This window comes from Anser cygnoides, chromosome 16 (genome assembly GCF_040182565.1).
Source record: "Anser cygnoides isolate HZ-2024a breed goose chromosome 16, Taihu_goose_T2T_genome, whole genome shotgun sequence".
Lineage (NCBI taxonomy): Eukaryota > Metazoa > Chordata > Aves > Anseriformes > Anatidae > Anser > Anser cygnoides.
In genome coordinates, this window is record NC_089888.1 from 8,024,685 (window position 1) to 8,042,244 (window position 17,560).

General features: G+C 40.4%; 1 protein-coding gene across 1 annotated transcript in view; it reads left to right on the top strand.

The window, feature by feature from the left end:
- ATP9A (ATPase phospholipid transporting 9A (putative)) overlaps nucleotides 1-17,516 on the top strand; it is a 61,169-nt gene extending 43,653 nt beyond the window's left edge. The window contains exons 17-28 of the mRNA XM_048072475.2: nucleotides 175-258; nucleotides 1,144-1,314; nucleotides 3,259-3,357; nucleotides 3,616-3,705; nucleotides 3,826-3,970; nucleotides 4,810-4,874; nucleotides 5,632-5,787; nucleotides 7,151-7,215; nucleotides 8,062-8,170; nucleotides 9,459-9,516; nucleotides 11,471-11,674; nucleotides 12,835-17,516. Coding sequence (XP_047928432.1) covers nucleotides 175-258; nucleotides 1,144-1,314; nucleotides 3,259-3,357; nucleotides 3,616-3,705; nucleotides 3,826-3,970; nucleotides 4,810-4,874; nucleotides 5,632-5,787; nucleotides 7,151-7,215; nucleotides 8,062-8,170; nucleotides 9,459-9,516; nucleotides 11,471-11,674; nucleotides 12,835-12,971 — 1,383 coding nt within the window. The 3' untranslated portion in view covers nucleotides 12,972-17,516. The remainder of the gene's footprint in view (nucleotides 1-174; nucleotides 259-1,143; nucleotides 1,315-3,258; nucleotides 3,358-3,615; nucleotides 3,706-3,825; nucleotides 3,971-4,809; nucleotides 4,875-5,631; nucleotides 5,788-7,150; nucleotides 7,216-8,061; nucleotides 8,171-9,458; nucleotides 9,517-11,470; nucleotides 11,675-12,834) is intronic.
- Nucleotides 17,517-17,560: the final 44 nt, after the last annotated feature.

Consider the following 17,560-nt stretch of genomic DNA (forward strand, 5'->3'; position numbering starts at 1 on the left):
TTCCTCTCGAGTTTATCATGCACTTTATCAGATGTTATAGACCTGCTGGGGTTGCTCGAATGGTAAGGTTATTTTCTTAACCTGCTATCTTGCATTGCAATCTCTGAAATGCTGTGCATAAATCATCTTACTTGAGATGCAGTTTATGGTTTACAATGTGATACTTCTTTCCAGTGTGGTAACATGGCTAGGGAAGGCCTGAGGGTTCTCGTTGTAGCCAAGAAGTCTCTGACGGAAGAGCAGTATCAAGACTTTGAAGTAAGTTCTTTGTTTTTTTTTTTTTTGCTTTGTTTTTAAACAAATAATCACTGAAGTGATTCTCACAGACCTCTAATGATAATGCCGCCTCTCATCTCCATACTCCTTCTGTTAGAACCGCCATTTTTCAGTGTCTTGCTGTTCTTTTAATCAAAGTGCCTTTTAAAGTGATATGTAGGAAACTGGATCCCATCCAGGACTCCAAAACAGTTCCTGAATCCTGCCTTCTAATCTTCTGTGGTTATAAATTCTGCAAATATCCATCATTTGTTAGACAAGTTGTGTTTGTTTGAGGCAATGTATTGGCTTTTAATTTTCATTGTTGCATTCTGGCATCCAGGGAAACTACATACATCCCACATTATATATATACATACATATATACATATACATACATACGTACAGCCAGGCTTCATGGAAACACAAGCTTCGTGCGTGGGGTTTGTTAGATGGGTCTCTACACACAGTGCTAACTTTTGTACCCCAAGCAGGCAAAATGTGAAGTAAAACTGTTTGGTTAAATGCAGAGGCAAGATGGTGGGAAGGTTTAGGATTCTTTGTGGTCCTTGTTTGGAGACGTGTTAGTCACAAAAGCAGTGGTTGGACCTGTGGCGTGATGGCATCGTTCCCAGGTTTTTGTGTGTGTGCCACGCTGTGTGCTGTGCCGGCTGGCTGGCATGGGACAGCGGCAGAATAACAAAAACTTCCTGAAACATTTTCTGGCCCATTCTGTAACAGCACCCTGTGCTCGTGGGCCATTACAGCTGACACCTCTGAATGACAGTCAACAGATAGCCAACACGACCCCCCAGAGCCAACCCTGTATTGCACAAAAATGCAAGCTGACCATTCACGTGGCTGTGGCTACCTCTGCTCTGTCCTCAGGCACGCTACGTGCAGGCGAAGCTGAGCGTGCACGATCGCTCCCTGAAGGTGGCCACGGTCATCGAGAGCCTGGAGATGGAGATGGAGCTGCTGTGTCTCACTGGTGTGGAGGATCAGCTGCAGGCAGATGTCAGGCCCACTCTGGAGACCCTGAGAAATGCTGGCATTAAGGTTTGCCGAATTTAATATTACCCCTGACAGGAACACTTAGGCTCTCAGGAGTCCACTGTCCTGCAGACAGAAAATGACAGTTTGGGGCGCTGTCAATTAAATGTTCTAGCAAGTGCCCTTTAGGAGCAGGAACAGTGAGGCTAGCTGATGCATTTGAGCACGACTTTGGGTACAGAACATGCGGGAAATGTTAAAAGTTAACTGAACACGTGAGAGCGTGTCATCTTCTGTGCTTTTCTTCCCCCAGCCTGTTCTGGCTCCTTCCGCCGAGAAACTGGGTGCATGTGCAGGAGGGGAGCTGGAGGCGACTTTGGGGGTTGCATGAAACAACAGGGCTGTTGTGGGGTTTAGTGAGTGACATTGGTGGTAGGGTGATGGTTGGACCAGATGGTCCTGAAGGTCTCTTCCAACCTTTATCACTCTGGCACACGGTGGAGCTGGGGTGAAGCGCTCGGCTGTGGAGGTCAATGCTTTGCAGCAGCCACTAGAGGGTGCCTGAGCCAAGAGAATGAGAGGCTGGAAACCCTTCCATTTTTTTGGGCTCCTGCATCTGAGACGCAGGCACTTATGGCCCCAGCTGTGCTTGGCAGCGAAGGATTCCTGCTCAGTTTTCCTCTCTCAGAACTTGTCATTCAGATTCTGGACTTGCAAAAGGGAAAAAATAAAAAGACTAAACATTCAGATTTGGGCAATAAAGTAGGTAAAACGTTCTGCCTGTGGCTTCTCTGCTTTAAATATAAAAGTGAGCAAAATATTGAGCTGTGCTGTAAATCCAAAAGGAGGGAGGGCTGTGTGTTGAAATTTAGATAGGAGTCGGGATTCCAGGCTTAGGACAGTGTTCCAGAAGTGGTTTCTGTTTGGAGCCATCCCTTTAAACAACAGGATCTCAAGCTACAAAGTGAGATGAGCAGGATAAAACAGTCAGTCAGCAGTGCTGTGGCTTTATCTGATATAGATCTGGCCAGTAACTCCGGATCAGTTCAATTTTGTCTTCTCACCTTGGCTGCAGTGGGCATTGTGGTGCAGCGTGGGTCATGCAGGGCTCTGCTTCTGCCCGCTTGTCATGGCAGTATGTTCGTTAGGGTATGGCATGCAAAAAGCAAATCAGAACCGAAGGCAGTCTTGTAATTCATTACAGGGACCATCTTGTTAAGATCAAATCATTTTCCAACCTCAGATTATTAAATAAATGAGTCCCTGTGCATTTTTAAAAAAGTTTAGTTAAATATTCTTAGGCGTTGTCTTGAAAGAATAAAAACGCTGAAACACTGGGGGGGGGGGGGGGGGAATAGAGGGAAAAAAAAAAAGAAAAGAAAAAATATATATTTACAGTATTGAGGGAATTCCCTGCCAGATTATAATATATTATTGCTGCTGAATATTGCTGCTGACATTGTTTTCAAATGCCCCCCCACCAGCAGAAAATAAAAAGAGCAGTGTGTGTGTATATATATTTAAAAAAAAAGAAAAGAGACTAACACAAAACCAACTCAGTCTGTTCCAGACGCACACATCAGCAGTGAGCTAACCCCAGTTGCATCATCCACATTTGAGGCAGGGCCATGAGGGATATTTCTGCAGCGAGGCCTGCTTATTTCAGCGTACAAGAAATAGCTGGGGTGGGACACATTAACACACGCATACACATTCTTTAGCTTGCATTTTGTGGGTTTTATCAGCAGAATCTTGAAATATTGCAGGTGGAAAAATGCTATTCAGCTTGTAACCTCTTTTGCAATTCAGCCTCTTTAAAAGCTTTGCTTTTTTTTCATCTGTGAGAATTTTCTTGTACATATTAAAATAGGGCTTTTTTAGAGAAATAATTTGTATATATATTTCCTAACAGTCCTTTTCCATGCCTGAACTGGTAGGTGGTAATTTTAGATGTCTTACAGACGTGGCTGTTAAGTTTTGTGTTTAATATGTTACATACTTGGATTTTAGGTGTGGATGCTGACAGGGGATAAGCTAGAGACAGCCACGTGTACAGCGAAGAACGCTCATTTGGTGACGCGGACGCAGGACATCCATATATTCAGACTAGTGAGTAATACCCGTGTACACCTCTCAAGACCTGTTCAGGTCACCAAATTCCAGGACAGGAGGGGTGCTGAGATCAGAGCTCTGTTCCTGCAGAAGACACAGACTATTTATGTTTTTTTTGACCCAGCTTTCTATCCCCTTGAGGTTTTGTTTATCAGTGTGCTGCCTGCCCATATTGCTTTTGCTCCCTTTGAGACTTGTTTGTTTGTTTTCACCCCAACAAAGCAAACTCTTCCTCCCTGCCCTGTTTTTCTCCAGGTGACTAACCGTGGAGAAGCCCATCTCGAGCTGAATGCCTTCCGCCGGAAACATGACTGCGCACTTGTTATTTCTGGCGACTCGCTGGAGGTAGGCTGCGAGCTCGCCGGGCTGCTCAGGAGCAGCCCCAACACCCTGTGGCTGACTTCTGATTTGTAAAGAAACATAGCACAAACGTAGTGATTGATGCTTATGATCTCTGTAAATTAGGTGTGTCTGAAATACTATGAGTATGAGTTCATGGAGCTGGCTTGCCAGTGCCCTGCTGTTGTCTGCTGCAGATGTGCTCCAACGCAGAAAGCCCAGATCGTGCGTTTGCTTCAGGAAAGGACTGGCAAGCTCACCTGTGCCGTAGGTAAGGGACTTGAGAGAAACTTGAAAAACGGTTTTGCCTCCCTTTTGGTCTGCTCAACCTCTTGTTCATACATCAGGCAGAGTCTAAGATTTTGTGTCTGTGGGGACATCTGTGGCTGGTATGAAAAGACTGAAACGTGTTTAAGCATGTGAACTGTTGCTTTTCTTTAAAAGCCTGACTTATGTCAGCTTCAGGCTGCAAGCAGCCAGAGGTTGAAGTCAGAAAAGTGTGTTTTGGCTATGCAGCTGTGCAATAAGAAATCTGTTATACCTGTTTCAGAAGCAGCGACCGCTCTAGTTAGGGTTGAGTGGCCGTGTAGGATGGAGTCTTTTTTTTTTTTGTGTGAACAGTCCTGTGTCATCCTGTAACATCTGGAAATGCTGAGCTAAGGAACAGGTTCTTTGTTTTTTTTCTGGGGGGAGGATGATTGGTAAAATCAAGTTTTGCATATGGAAACTCATAAATATTTGGGGTGGTACCTTTGCAGAACAGAGTTTGAACTTTGTCAGATACAGTGCTATTGTTAATGGGAGCTTTATTTAATCATTGTATGTAAAATGGTACACCTACCAGTCAGAGTAACTGATCAGTGTCCTTGAATTCATACAGGTCTATTAGAAAAAAAAAAAACACAACAAAAACAAACAAAAAACACACACAAACAAACCACTTCTTTAATAATAATTCAAATTCCCAATTTCTGTTTAAATTCCTGCTTTTGTTAATAGGGTTCAGTGTTTCTTCTAGTGTTACAGCCTGGCCCAGATGCCTTTGGTTAGGTTGCAAGTTGCATCTGTTGCTTAACTACCAATGTCATTCATCTGTGCTGTGACCTGCAGGTGATGGAGGGAATGATGTTAGCATGATTCAAGAGGCTGACTGTGGTGTCGGAGTTGAAGGAAAGGTGAGATTCTCATGCTCAATAAAACTTCCTATGGCAATTCAGAAACTAGTTAGCAAGTATCTCTTAAGTAAATCCTCAGAAATTTGTGCAGGAAAGTGAGAAGCTTCCACAAGAATAATCATCCAACCAAAAATGAAGTGACAAATAGTTTAGTAGAGTTGAAGTTTCTAATTCGATTCTTGGGAGGTTCCTTGAACTTGAACCACCATGGTTAATTTGGGGTTTTTAATCATGTGTTTGTGCTCCAAATGCTGGAGTTATGATTGCTCTTAGAATTAAAAATGGGTTATATTTTATCTGTAGAGTGTGTATTGTTTTAGAAAGCAAACTTCAGAATTCTAGTTCCTGCATGTGGAGTTGTTTTGAGCGAAAGGACTGAATTTAATAGGGGTGGAAAGACTCTGCTTGCAGTATGCCAAAACATGAAAATTGAGTGAACTGTTGAGACTGAAAATTTGTGTTCAAAACTGACCTGGTATAAAATGAGTGTCAGGTTAACATACATGTTGTGAATCACAGTCCAGAGGGTTGCTTAGAATCAGAGGCCAGGGTTCAGATGGGAATTCTTTTCATATTTTTGCTCTTTAAGTAAAGGCTGTGGTGGAAGGCAGAAATGCTGAGGTAATACTCTTACCCACCTAATGTATTGCAATTTTTCCGGGAAATTCTGTTGTGATAACTAATAAATAATATATATATATATATATTTCCAATAATAAAATGATCTCCCTATAATTTTGCTTACTATTGTACACAGGAAGGCAAACAAGCATCACTTGCAGCAGATTTCTCTATCACTCAGTTTAAACATCTGGGTCGTTTGCTGATGGTGCATGGACGGAACAGCTACAAGCGGTCAGCAGCTCTCAGTCAGTTTGTAATCCACAGGAGCTTGTGCATCAGTACAATGCAGGTCAGTGGGCTGTCGTGTGGGCTTTTCCGTTGAAGTGGTGGATAAAAAAATCAAAAAGCAAAGGTTCTGCTTTTCAGATTGCATGCAGCTATTTCTTCTGAAAAATTTCTTGGGTTGGAACTTCAGACTGTTACTTTGTTATGAAAACACACGAGGTCTTGGTATTGGGTGAAGATCAGTAAGTTTTCCAAAACTGGACAGACAGTATTCTGCCTTAGGAAACACTGCTGTGATACAGTATGGCATTGCTTTTTTTTTTTTTAGTAATGCCATGAAATACTGAAAATCTGAAGGAGAATAATATTCTGCTGAGTAAGTGCACTTACTTCCAGGTGTGTTTTAGGTAAGGACTTCAAATAGTGGGACTGTAGTTAAGCATCTGGCTGAGGACCTGGCTCAGAACCTGATGAGGTTCCCGAAAGCTTGGTCTGATGTGGTGCAGAGTGTTCCCAGGAGGCTGCTGAAGCACATATTAACCTTCCCAAGTGCTCAGCAGCTTGCTAACAGCAATGTGGAGGCAGTCTGTTCCAGTTCGTTCCAAAGAGAACCTTAGAAACAGATTTAGTAGTCCCAAAATTTATGTTGTTCGTGTGTGCAGAGCCCCAGTGTAACAAAAATGCAATTGCCAGTTGACAGGGAGAGCTGAAAGAGATTTTAAGAGTTCGTAATCCATATTCTGTTCTTAGCTGTGGTGACTTGAGTGAAAGTTGCAGTTAAGGATGGAGGTTCTCTTTGGGACTTGTATTTCCACGCTGTAGAGTATAATTGCATTCCTTAAAAATACTAAAGCTTTTTAGTAAAGCACTTGATATTTTTCAGAAGGCTCATTCTTCCTTTCCACCTTTTTTAGAATAAATGTGTTGAAGAGGGATAACTGGAGACAAAAGGCTCAAACTTAAGAGGATGGTCTAGCTTTCCCTGCAGCATAGACAACCTAAGAGGCATCCCAAGCTAAAAACAAGATCAGAAAACAAACCCATGATTTCTGTAACTGACAAAAATTATTTTTACATTGTGCAGGCATAATCTAGGGAACGAGGCATAAATAAGTATGCACCTGTCCTTCACAACATCTGGATGACTTTGATCAAAAGAGTGGGCTTTGAAGGAAACTCTTTATGCTCTTTTCTGTGGAATTATATTACAGAAAATTTTCCAAGTCTAGTTCTTCAGTGTTTGCTCTTAAACATAGTTTTCATCCAAGGTTTGCGTAGGAATAAAAGGGTTGATATTACATTCTTTTTAGTTTCGGGAATTTGGAGAACCCACTGAAAGTACTTTCCAGTTTGAACAGGATATATTTTTAAGCTGTTACATTAACTGCATTATTTAATGCCTGAAAAGTTTCTATTTTCTTTTCTAGGCTGTTTTCTCATCCGTATTTTACTTTGCTTCAGTTCCTCTCTACCAAGGCTTTCTCATCATTGGGTAAGAGCTCACTTTTTTTATTAATAGTGTGGAAAACATATGCGTAATGATAGATTTGGGCTAATTAACATGCAAGGCATGCACATCTCTGCTCTGCATATTTCACAACACTGCTTCAGAAGGCAGGTGTGATCTGTGTCCCTCTGTGCTGAACAAAGCCACTGAGGCAGTGCAATCACGTCTAGAAGCCTTTCCAGAAGGAGAATGTGTCAAATTCAGAATATCAGAAGGTTACAGCAGTCCATCTTCCAGGAGGAGCTCCTTCAATCCTGGTAAAAGTAGAGAGACAGTCATGGTGCTCTGGTGGCTGTGCAGCAATGAGAGCCAGTGCCCAGCTCCTGACAGTTTCATTTTAAGGGGACAACACAAAGTCTTTAATGGGAGGAATCAGCTGATACAGTAAACTGAGAGATACCAGTAAAATATACTGGTATTGCACTTACAATCCCACGACTCTATAAGCTATCCATTATGTGATTAAAAAACAAACAGCAAATTCATCTCCACTCCCTTCTGGTGCAAACAGGACTCAGCCCGAACTGTGGAGTGGAATTTAGGGTGGGGACAGGTCTGTCCTTGGCTCCATTAATAAACCTATAACACCAGTTGCAGTGCTTGAAACAGTCATCTAGCTATGAATGTTTCTAATCAAAAGCTATTCAGGAAGCAAATCCTGCAGGTTTTTCCTACATGCAAAACTCTAGTGTGTTCCATTTGCAAGTTTTTATAATACAGACATTATTTAGTACTTTGAGTTTACAGTACTGTACTTTCTTTCTGAAGGTTAGCATTTTTGTTTGCTCATCTAGATCTTAGATAATTTTTGGTCTTTAACCTTCTTCACAGGTACTCCACAATTTACACAATGTTTCCAGTGTTTTCCCTAGTCCTGGACAAGGATGTTAAATCTGAAGTTGCAATGTTGTACCCAGAACTCTACAAAGATCTTCTTAAGGTGTGGGAGACTCTTGTTTGTCCGTTCTGGTTTCAGACAAAATCCCTGTTTTGATTAGAAACTCTCTAAATGTTTTAAATCAAATGTATTTTCAGTAGATACAGAACTCATCATTGGACATATATATTTTCAAGCAAAATTGTTTTAAAGGCAAATTTGAATTAATGGATATAACCAGATTTCCGTGCAGTTTGCTATTGAATGCTGCATAAAATACAACTTATTAAAAATGGCTGGGAAGTAATAGTTGCATTCTGCAGGAAATTCAAAGTATTTAATATTACTGATCTGTTCCAAAATAAAGGGAGAAGAAAAATTGTCAGGGAATTTGCACTCTCCGGAAGCCAGAAAAGGGGTTGGGGGTCACAGGGGTAAGGGATCTATTAATTTCATGAGGGAAGGAGGTTATCACATAGTTTCTTGAATGGAAATTTGCCTTAAGGATCATCTAAGGGGATCATCTAAAAGTTTGGTTGCTGTGCCTTTTGTTGTTGCTTGAGCATGAAAGACAGAGTTCCTTCTCCTTAGACAAAGGAAACTTTATTTGATATTTACCATAGAAATATTGGGAAGGTAAATCTTGTCTTTGGTTCCCTTTTTTTCTTTTCTGGAAAATTTTTTGAATAACTGAGTATGTGGACTGGGAACATCTTTCTTAATTGAAGGAAAGGATGGACTGAGTCTTCAACAGATCCTTTCCCTCAAGGATTTCTGTTAAACAGATACTCTCAGAAGCAAAGCCTGTTTTTCCAACAGTCTGAATAAGTCTCCATCTGGTTTCACTTGTATGTTGTCTCTGATGTCATAAACCACTAATTCTCCAACCATCCTTAGGCCTGGTCTAAACATAGGTTTTTTTGTACTGGTATAGCGGTGTTGGCTGAAGAAGCTTTTTTTTTTTTAAACCTATCTGCCTTCAATATGATGTGATTTGTGTGTTTATAGAAATATAATATTAATATATACATATATTTGTGTATACACACATCTTATATTTCACAGTACAGTGACTAAACTCATGAGAGACATCTTTGCATTGAATTAATTGTGTGTGCAGTAAGGAAGAGGTACTGTGCAAGCAGTGAGCTTCCACAGTCCCAGGCGTCCTCTGCACATCATGAAAAATGAGAATAAAGAGACAGTACCTCAGGGTTGGTTGGTTTGGTTTGGTTTCTTTCCAAATCACCTTCAAATTCCCTTTTATTAATTGGTGGGTTGACCTGTAAGTGAATGTTCATAAAATAAAAGCCTAACAGAGCTTTGTCTTTCTTTTCATTCTCCCTTTTAGGGACGACCGTTGTCATACAAAACATTTTTGATATGGGTCTTAATAAGCATCTATCAAGGTAAGAAATCAGCTTCTGCTTATGCCTTTACAAGTTTTGATGAGTACAGAATATCTAATTGTTTATGCTGTGAGAAGCTAAGGAAGTGAATTTAGCAATGGATCCTTAGGTTATTGAATCAATATTTTTTGTTTGTTTCAGAAAATTTGGGTAGTATTCCCAAAGCAAAAAACAATTTAAAGCTAAATACTGGCAGCAACTGATCAACAATGTCATAGTGGTATGATGTCGAAGTTCAAAGCATTGTGCCCTTTTCCATCGGGACAACCCTTTGTGATTTTGTGAAAGTTCCTTTTGGTGCTGTAATTGTTCCATCTGTATAGTACAGCCAAACTACTGTAAGAGAGTTTTCTCTAAAACTCTACCATAAGAGACTCTTCCTTTGTTTTGAAAAAGGTTTCCAAATGTATGGGTTATGCTGGTTAGTCAGTATGCAAAACAGAATCTGTGGATTAGTGTATTTTATCCTAACCCTGTTTATTAGTAGTGGCAATAGTTCTGGTTACTTCATAGCCATTTGTAATTAAGGATTAGAGTAGAGCTCAAGGTCTTGATCATATCACATACACTCTACTTAGCCTGCTAAGAGAGTTGAGCAAATGCCTTAATTACAATGCATCCATTTTACAAAAGTGGATGTGGTGATTGGGGTATATGACTCTAAGAAGTCCTTTTCTTTCAATTTGTCTTTTTTTTTTTTTTTAAATTAAGTAACTTCAAACTCCAATACTTTAACTGTTAATCAGGGAATCATGGAAAATGTGTACATAATGCTGAGCTATAAAGCTAAAAATGGTAACATGATCCTGTGACAAAATTTCTTGTTTTCCAAAACTCCTTTATCAACAACAGTCAGCATAAATGTGCCAAAATAAGCAGCTAGTTCTTACTGATTTAAATGATGTTACCATCCTCTGTAGGGAGTGAAGCCAAGAATACAAAAGCTCTCTTAGCATTATCTTCTGAAATCTAATACAGTAGAACCCTTTGACAGGGCTAACGGTCTTCTGTTGCTGTATAAATATGATGGCAAAGCCAAGGCATTTATAGAAAACTCACAAGTGGTGGAAAGCTACAGCCAGAGGGTGATGCATTGAGGGAAAGATTTATCCTTGAGCTAAGACCACTATCTCGTTACAATATTTGGTTAAAGTGACTTCACTTCTGATGTGCTAAATAACTAAAAAACATCAGGCCAAACAATTGGACTAGTTGCTAGCAGAGATGAGCCTAACCAAAAACTTGAGCAGCCCTAAATTTTGGAAAGTTCACAGCTGGATTTGAACTCTGTGGCTCGAGCTCTAGTCACTTGCAGGTTTTCCCTTCCGAAACTAGCCTAGTGTGATGGATGTTGGTGCAGATTACTCATGCTGCTAACATGAGTTATTTATGCAGGTGGCTGTGCAGGGTGTTTTGAGCATTCCCTGGCTTATAGCTAGAATAGAAGCACACAACAATACATCATTAATGGTGTGCTTTAATGTGTCCTTCTTTTAGGGGAAAGTGTCAAGGGGAGAGAACTTGGCCAAAGTAGTGCAAAAGAGAAGCTAACTTGTATCAACTGAGCTTCACACCACCTTACTTCCATCTGGGCACTGAGGCAATGCAGTGGGGTTTAGAAGTATTTGATATCTTTAAGCTTCTGAGTAGTGACCAGCTGCTTTTCTGGAAGGGTAGAGTTTCGTGATGCTAGAAGTCACCAGCTGCCAAAATAGTGTGCGTTAATTTCCTATTTCCATGTGTCTAAGAGTATGATAGACTATCGTAAAAGTCTGGGCACCTCTGCAGTAACTTTTCCTTATCTTATCAGTTGTCTCCTAAATAGTAACTGAGTCATTGTCATTACATTTAACAGGTTTCATGACTATGTTTCAGCCTTTCCAAGACCTGGCAGTGGGTTTTAGAGCTTCAACTGGTGTTTAAAAAATATCCAAATTGTTCTACTCTTTTGCAGGTAGCATCATTATGTACGGAGCACTTCTCCTCTTTGAATCTGAATTTGTCCACATTGTCGCCATTTCCTTCACATCTTTGATTCTCACCGAGTTGCTGATGGTAGCATTGACAATCCAGACATGGCACTGGCTCATGATAGTGGCTGAGCTGCTTAGTCTCTCCTGCTACATAGCTTCCCTGGTCTTCTTACATGAGTTTATTGGTAAGGTTAAATGCCTTTTTTCACCAAGCAGTTGCTTCATGACCTGGATAGTAACAGGACTGTAAGGACATGAACTCAATTTAAAGGCTGTTGAGGAAGTTAACATGGTTATAATGACAGTGGTTCTGACCAGAACAAGCTCTCTTTGATTTTTAAGGGTATTTTATGGTTCCTTCTCATAGCAAAACACTAGAGGAGAAAAAGGTAAGGTAGTCAGTAAGCTTTGTGCGGCTCAGTGAATCTCATCCTTGCTTTCAGAGCTCCACTGTGTATCACCTTCATGTGCAGTAGTGGTCTTTTATTTCCATGTGGGAACTGAACTTGAAACTAAAAATGTTATCCTCTCTTGTTGGTTTGAAAGATGCTATCTTCTAACTGGATGAAGTAAAGTTACCCAATTCTGTCTCCTTCAATGGGGGCTCTTCTCTTGTGTTTTTTGTTGTTGTTTTGTTTGTTTGCCTTTTTTTAAAATTTACCTGGAAGACAGCTAATCATTTTAGTTCCCCTGGCTAAAGGGAAAAAGGTGAGGAATTCTAAAATTCCAGATTTACTCTGGTAGTTGTCTATTTGCAAGTGTCAGGTCCATACGGTTTGATCCAGGGTTTGTTCAGGAAGCCACAAGATGTCACTACTTCTTCCATAAACTCTTTGCGTCCTCTGAAGACAATGAGGATAACTTCCCAATGGGCTAGATCTGTGTCATGAATATGGGTATACCAGCTCTATTTTGAACAACACTTCAGCTATTTTTGTAATGCTTCTGAGATATCATGACTGAGTTAAGAGATGTGTTTGCTGGACTACCAGCCACGTAGCAGAGGACAAGTCCCAGAGTACAAGTAGTCCATTTAAAGGAAGCTCAGTATCGCCAGCAGATGGATAGCCCAGTTTCAGATGGGGAATATATGTGTGCTTGCCTGTGATGGGTTACATGGCCTGCTGGAATCCTACAGGGAATGTGTTATACAGAAAGCTGAATCTTCTGTGAAAGAGAAGGGCAGAAAAGTGAGGAACCAGGGACTGCAGGAGCTTTGAAATTCTGTGCGTGGGGAGAAGGTGAGGCTGTTTAAGCTGCGTTGTTAGATTATATTGCTTTTCTGTACCTCTTCCCAGAACGTGCTTCCCTTCTTTCTTGACTCTGTGTTCTTCTCTGTTTACAGATGTTTACTTCATTGCAACTTTGTCATTCTTGTGGAAAGTCACCGTCATCACTCTGGTGAGCTGCCTTCCCCTCTACGTCCTGAAGTACCTGAGGCGAAGGTTTTCTCCCCCAAGCTATTCAAAGCTCACATCTTAGGGCTGCTTTTCTTGCACACCAGAGACGAATATTGCACATGGCTGAGAGACAAAAATCATGTAGTTGTTACTATAATGAATACGTCTGATATTTGCATAAGGATCATGTAGTAATCTCTATTACATGCTGCTTTATTGAAAAAGACTTCACAACTACTACAAACGGAAACCTAACGATACAAGGGAAGGATTCTTTGAGGGTGGAGGCACTTGTTAGTTCATCCACTTTTTGTCACTTTTGTTCAATTTAACTGGGGTCAAATGCATGCAACTGCAATGATGATTGGTTCCTCATGTGTGGTTAAAAGTACCAAAAGCTGCTAACTGACCTTGGAATATATGTTTGAGAATTTTTAAGTTACTTTTTAAAATATCTGTGGTGTTCCTTGCATTGTGTAACATAGTTTTATTATTTATTTTTTTGATTCAAGTAGGTACATTCTTTTTACATCTTGGAAATCCCTTAATGTAGGTGATGCACTATGCTGCTGACAGCTGATTCCTGATTTATGGTATGCTGTTCCCATAATGGGGCTCCAGCACGTCGAATCTACACACACTGGAGAATCTGAGCATGTCTGAGATTTTCCTTCAGATGAAATGTGGTCACCCTAGTGATTTTGGTGGTATCCAGCCATGGATAAATACAGAGAAATGTAATCTAAAATGAAGAAACTCAGTTCTGTTTAGTTCTTGTGCTTCCTGTTAAAAGGAGCTGGTGACATAATAACTTTACTCTGTATTTATTTGTATAGGAGAAAATTATCTAAACTAAAGCAAATCGTCTTTGGAAAAGAAATTTGCACTTGATCAGATTTGAAATGTGTTGACAACGTGAGAAGAGACTTGTACTGTTCCGCAGACAATGTGGCAGACATGTCTTGAATCCTTGGAGACTGAAAGGAAAGGTCACAGAGCTGCTACTCCTTACAACTACACAAAATCTGTTTCCTGTTAGGGTGAAACAGTGAAGATGAGCTGCAAATAAGCTGAGGCACTCCTAGGTGGATGTCATTCTTGACACCCTCCCTGCAGAGGCAGTTTTTGAGAACCTTGCACTTGCGTTGCTCTAAAACCAAAACTTGAATTGGAAGCAGGAGCAGGGTCTGTACAAAGGTATTAGGCTCATGTGCAGAGCAAAATACTTGTTTTTAATTTTCAAAAACTCAATTAGTTTTGTTTTCCTAATAAGCGTTGATCCCCATTATAACACAGTGAGGAGGGCAACACATGCACAGGCTGTTCAGGAGAATGACAGGGTTGCAGAAACCATTCACCATTGGATCTGTGCATCGAGCATGGCTGAGCTTCTGTAGTGGCAGCCATCCTCATCTAATGGCTGTTTAGTCTGTGATAAATTAGTTGCTTGCTGTCTTGTTCCCACATCATAAAAACCACTGTCGTGGCGGGCACAGCCTGGCGCCGTTGCTGGTCAGCTGCACGGAGGGACAGGGAACGGCAGAGCCCAGAGCCTGAACTCCCCCTTGTCTCTTGAGGCAGCCCCTCCAGGTCCGGGCAACAGCGCTGGTGTGAGGAGCAGAAGCTCCCTGGTTGCCTCTGTGCCATACCGAACCCCTTTAATAGACTGCCAACTTCTGTTGCCATTGCTACAGACACTGTCGCAAGCAGCACAGTGCTGTATGAAAAGCTCTGGTGTGAAAATCAGTGGAAAATCCGAGTGTTGTTTTAAAGGGAGAGCTGGAGTCTGCACTGATCCATAGCGGTGCATCTTGGATTTTCAGACCTAAGATTGCCGTGGCTTATGCGGTTGATTTTTGGTAATTTCTCTGAGGAATGCTTTGGACAACCTGACCTGCCTTCCTTGTTCTCAGTTACTGAGAGGAAATATGAAAGAGAGGAAGCAAGTTCCAAAAGCTATATAGAGAAATTCATAATGCATGTAGCTTGGGGTGAGAGGAAGGTGCAAGTCCATATGGCCATGTCATTAGTTCATGTGGGGGAAACCCTCGTAATTTAGGAAGTTATGTTTCAAAATCCTTCAGGAATAAGAACAGCCAACACCCTTTAATTTAAGACAATGCTTTTTTCTTTTGTGCCAGTCTTCTGATTAGGCACTTGTCTGAAATCCTAATACATGACAACCACCTTTAGAAACAACCTACTGACCAAGGAAATGTAGCTAATTCTTAGCAGTCACCTTTTAATAATAATTTGTAAATTTGCCTTTCATTCTCTTCTAATTTTTCCTAATAATAATAATAATATATATTCCTACTCCTTTGACATGCATGTTCATATTGGGTAAGGGCTTCAAAGTCCTATACTTCTCATTGATTTGTCTCAAAGAAGAAAAGCAGTGCCTGAACAGCCCTATGTTGGAACAGCTGGGCTAGCAGCCTTTTGTGAATTATGGCCAAAAGGTACCTCATATTGTCTTTATTGTGACTCGCTACAGTTCCTGAATAGTGTCAGACATGCAGCTGTTCTGGAGTCCCCAGTCAACATTTGATTTAAATAGGTTTAAAGACAAGAATCAATATTTTTTTTTTGGCAGCTTCTTGTGACTGAGAAGTCAAGTACCTCTTGTCTTTTGGAAAATACATCATGGTACACATCTTTGTAAAATCCCAGTCCCTATGTAGAGTGTATTAGTAGTTCAATGTCCTGCAAGAATAACAGTGCCATGCTACTGTATGTAAATATTTGAGACGTATGTATGGTAGAATTCACTGTTTCCTGAAGTCAATACAGTTTACACTGAGTGGACCATATTCGCAAAATATTAGCTTACACCAAGAAAGGGAGTGAATTGTGATTTCAGTAATATTTATTGAATCATAACTTTAATAACAAATGCGTATTTAGTGGCATTGAGACTAATCTGTAGCTGTGTCCTGGGGTGGGGATTATGTTTCTTTGCAGCTAGTTTTTTTGCACAAGGTTGTAAATCCAGGAAGTAATTTGTCTCTGAGTATACACTGCATTTTTTAAAGCAATCAGAAAATTAAAACTGCCATCTAACAAACAGCAGGAGAGAGGAATGATTGTTGTATTTTTCAAGTTTAGCACTTTGTCTGAAATCTATTTCTCTTAAGTTATTTAAAAATGTTTTTAAAAGCAAAGTTTAATACATATGTTCATACTGTACATCTGAATAAATGTATTCTCTGCTGGAAATTTATATTAATCTTTTTCATCTAGTATGCTCATCATTTGTGCTTATTGAGAGTGAAGCATTGTTTTCTTGTATGTAGTATCTTGTTTGTAGATTTAGTGTTCTTTTTGTTCCTTTTTTGTTGTTGTTCTGGTTTAACGTACTGCGGCAGTTCGTATAACTTGTGAGCTTTGGGACTGCGCTACAAGTGATGCTGTAGGATAGCAGTGTGTGTCTTGGTGTGTTCTTGTTTCTCCTGGCTGCTGTAGGGAAGCCTGTGCTCTGTGATGTGCTGCTTTGGTGGTTAGTTACGTGCAGATTTTGTGATATGCACTGTTCTCTTCTTGCATCACTGCAGTAATTCCAGGTGCATAACAACCTCTTTTTTTTTTCCTTTTCTTTTCTTTTACTCTTGGATATGTTTCCTCTGTAGGGTTTGCCCTATTTCTCTTTGCAAACACTTGCTTTGTTCAGCTCATACTGCAATTGAAATGCAACATTCTCTGTTCAGCAGCTTAAATATGTGCAGGGTCTTATCAGAACTGGACTGGGGAGTGATGAGTGGCATCCCTGGTGTCCCTTCAGAGTTGAGAGCTACATGCTGAGAGGTACAGCTGTGGTCGGACCAAACTGAGTAGCACCAAAGGCGTTTTTCTGCAGTCTGCTGAACTATCACAATTAAATACTGTGACAAACTCTCTTGCTCTCTGCACCTCTTGATGGAAATTTTTCTGTGGATGGGCTGTTTGTCAGGGAGCCCTGGTGAGTTAGACGTGTGAATCCCTAAAGCTTGTGTTCTGGCTCTATCTTTTAAAGAGAGCATCTGCATTGTCAGATGCATCATAAATCCTTAGTTTGCATAGGCAGTGCTCTGAATCAGGTATGTGAACTATATTGCGTGCAGCTCACCATCACACATTCTTTGTGCACAGCTGTTCAGATGGGGATTGACTCATCTCCACAGTTGCATAGCTAGGGCCAGCTGAGCGCCCTCTAGAATCGTCAGTGTGAGCAGGATGGGCTCTTTTTATTTTTATTTATTATTAGTTATTTCAAAGTTAATAAACTCTGATTTGCACGAAATCCTGGGTTCTACAGCTTTGCCAATATGGTCCATTACTACTGCCTACTACAACTTGTGTACTTATATGCCTTTGAGAACATTTTTAATTGTTAAAATTTGTTAAAAATTAATGTTAATTTAATTTAATTTTTAATTGGGGAAATGGATTCTGTTGTCAAAAGGATATTTACTGTGATGCTGATGTTTTGTACTTGTCATCTACTTAAACAACATGTAAATACTCTTGATTCAAGAGAAATATGAATGCCAATTATTTATTGTTCTGTGGAGTTATATGTTGCAGATGTGTAAGAACTTAAAAGGGAATGTTGTAAAACAAGGTGGAAAAATAAATTTTATGCAACTTCTCTATTTCATCCATATATGCCAGGTATGATGCACCTGAGTTAGT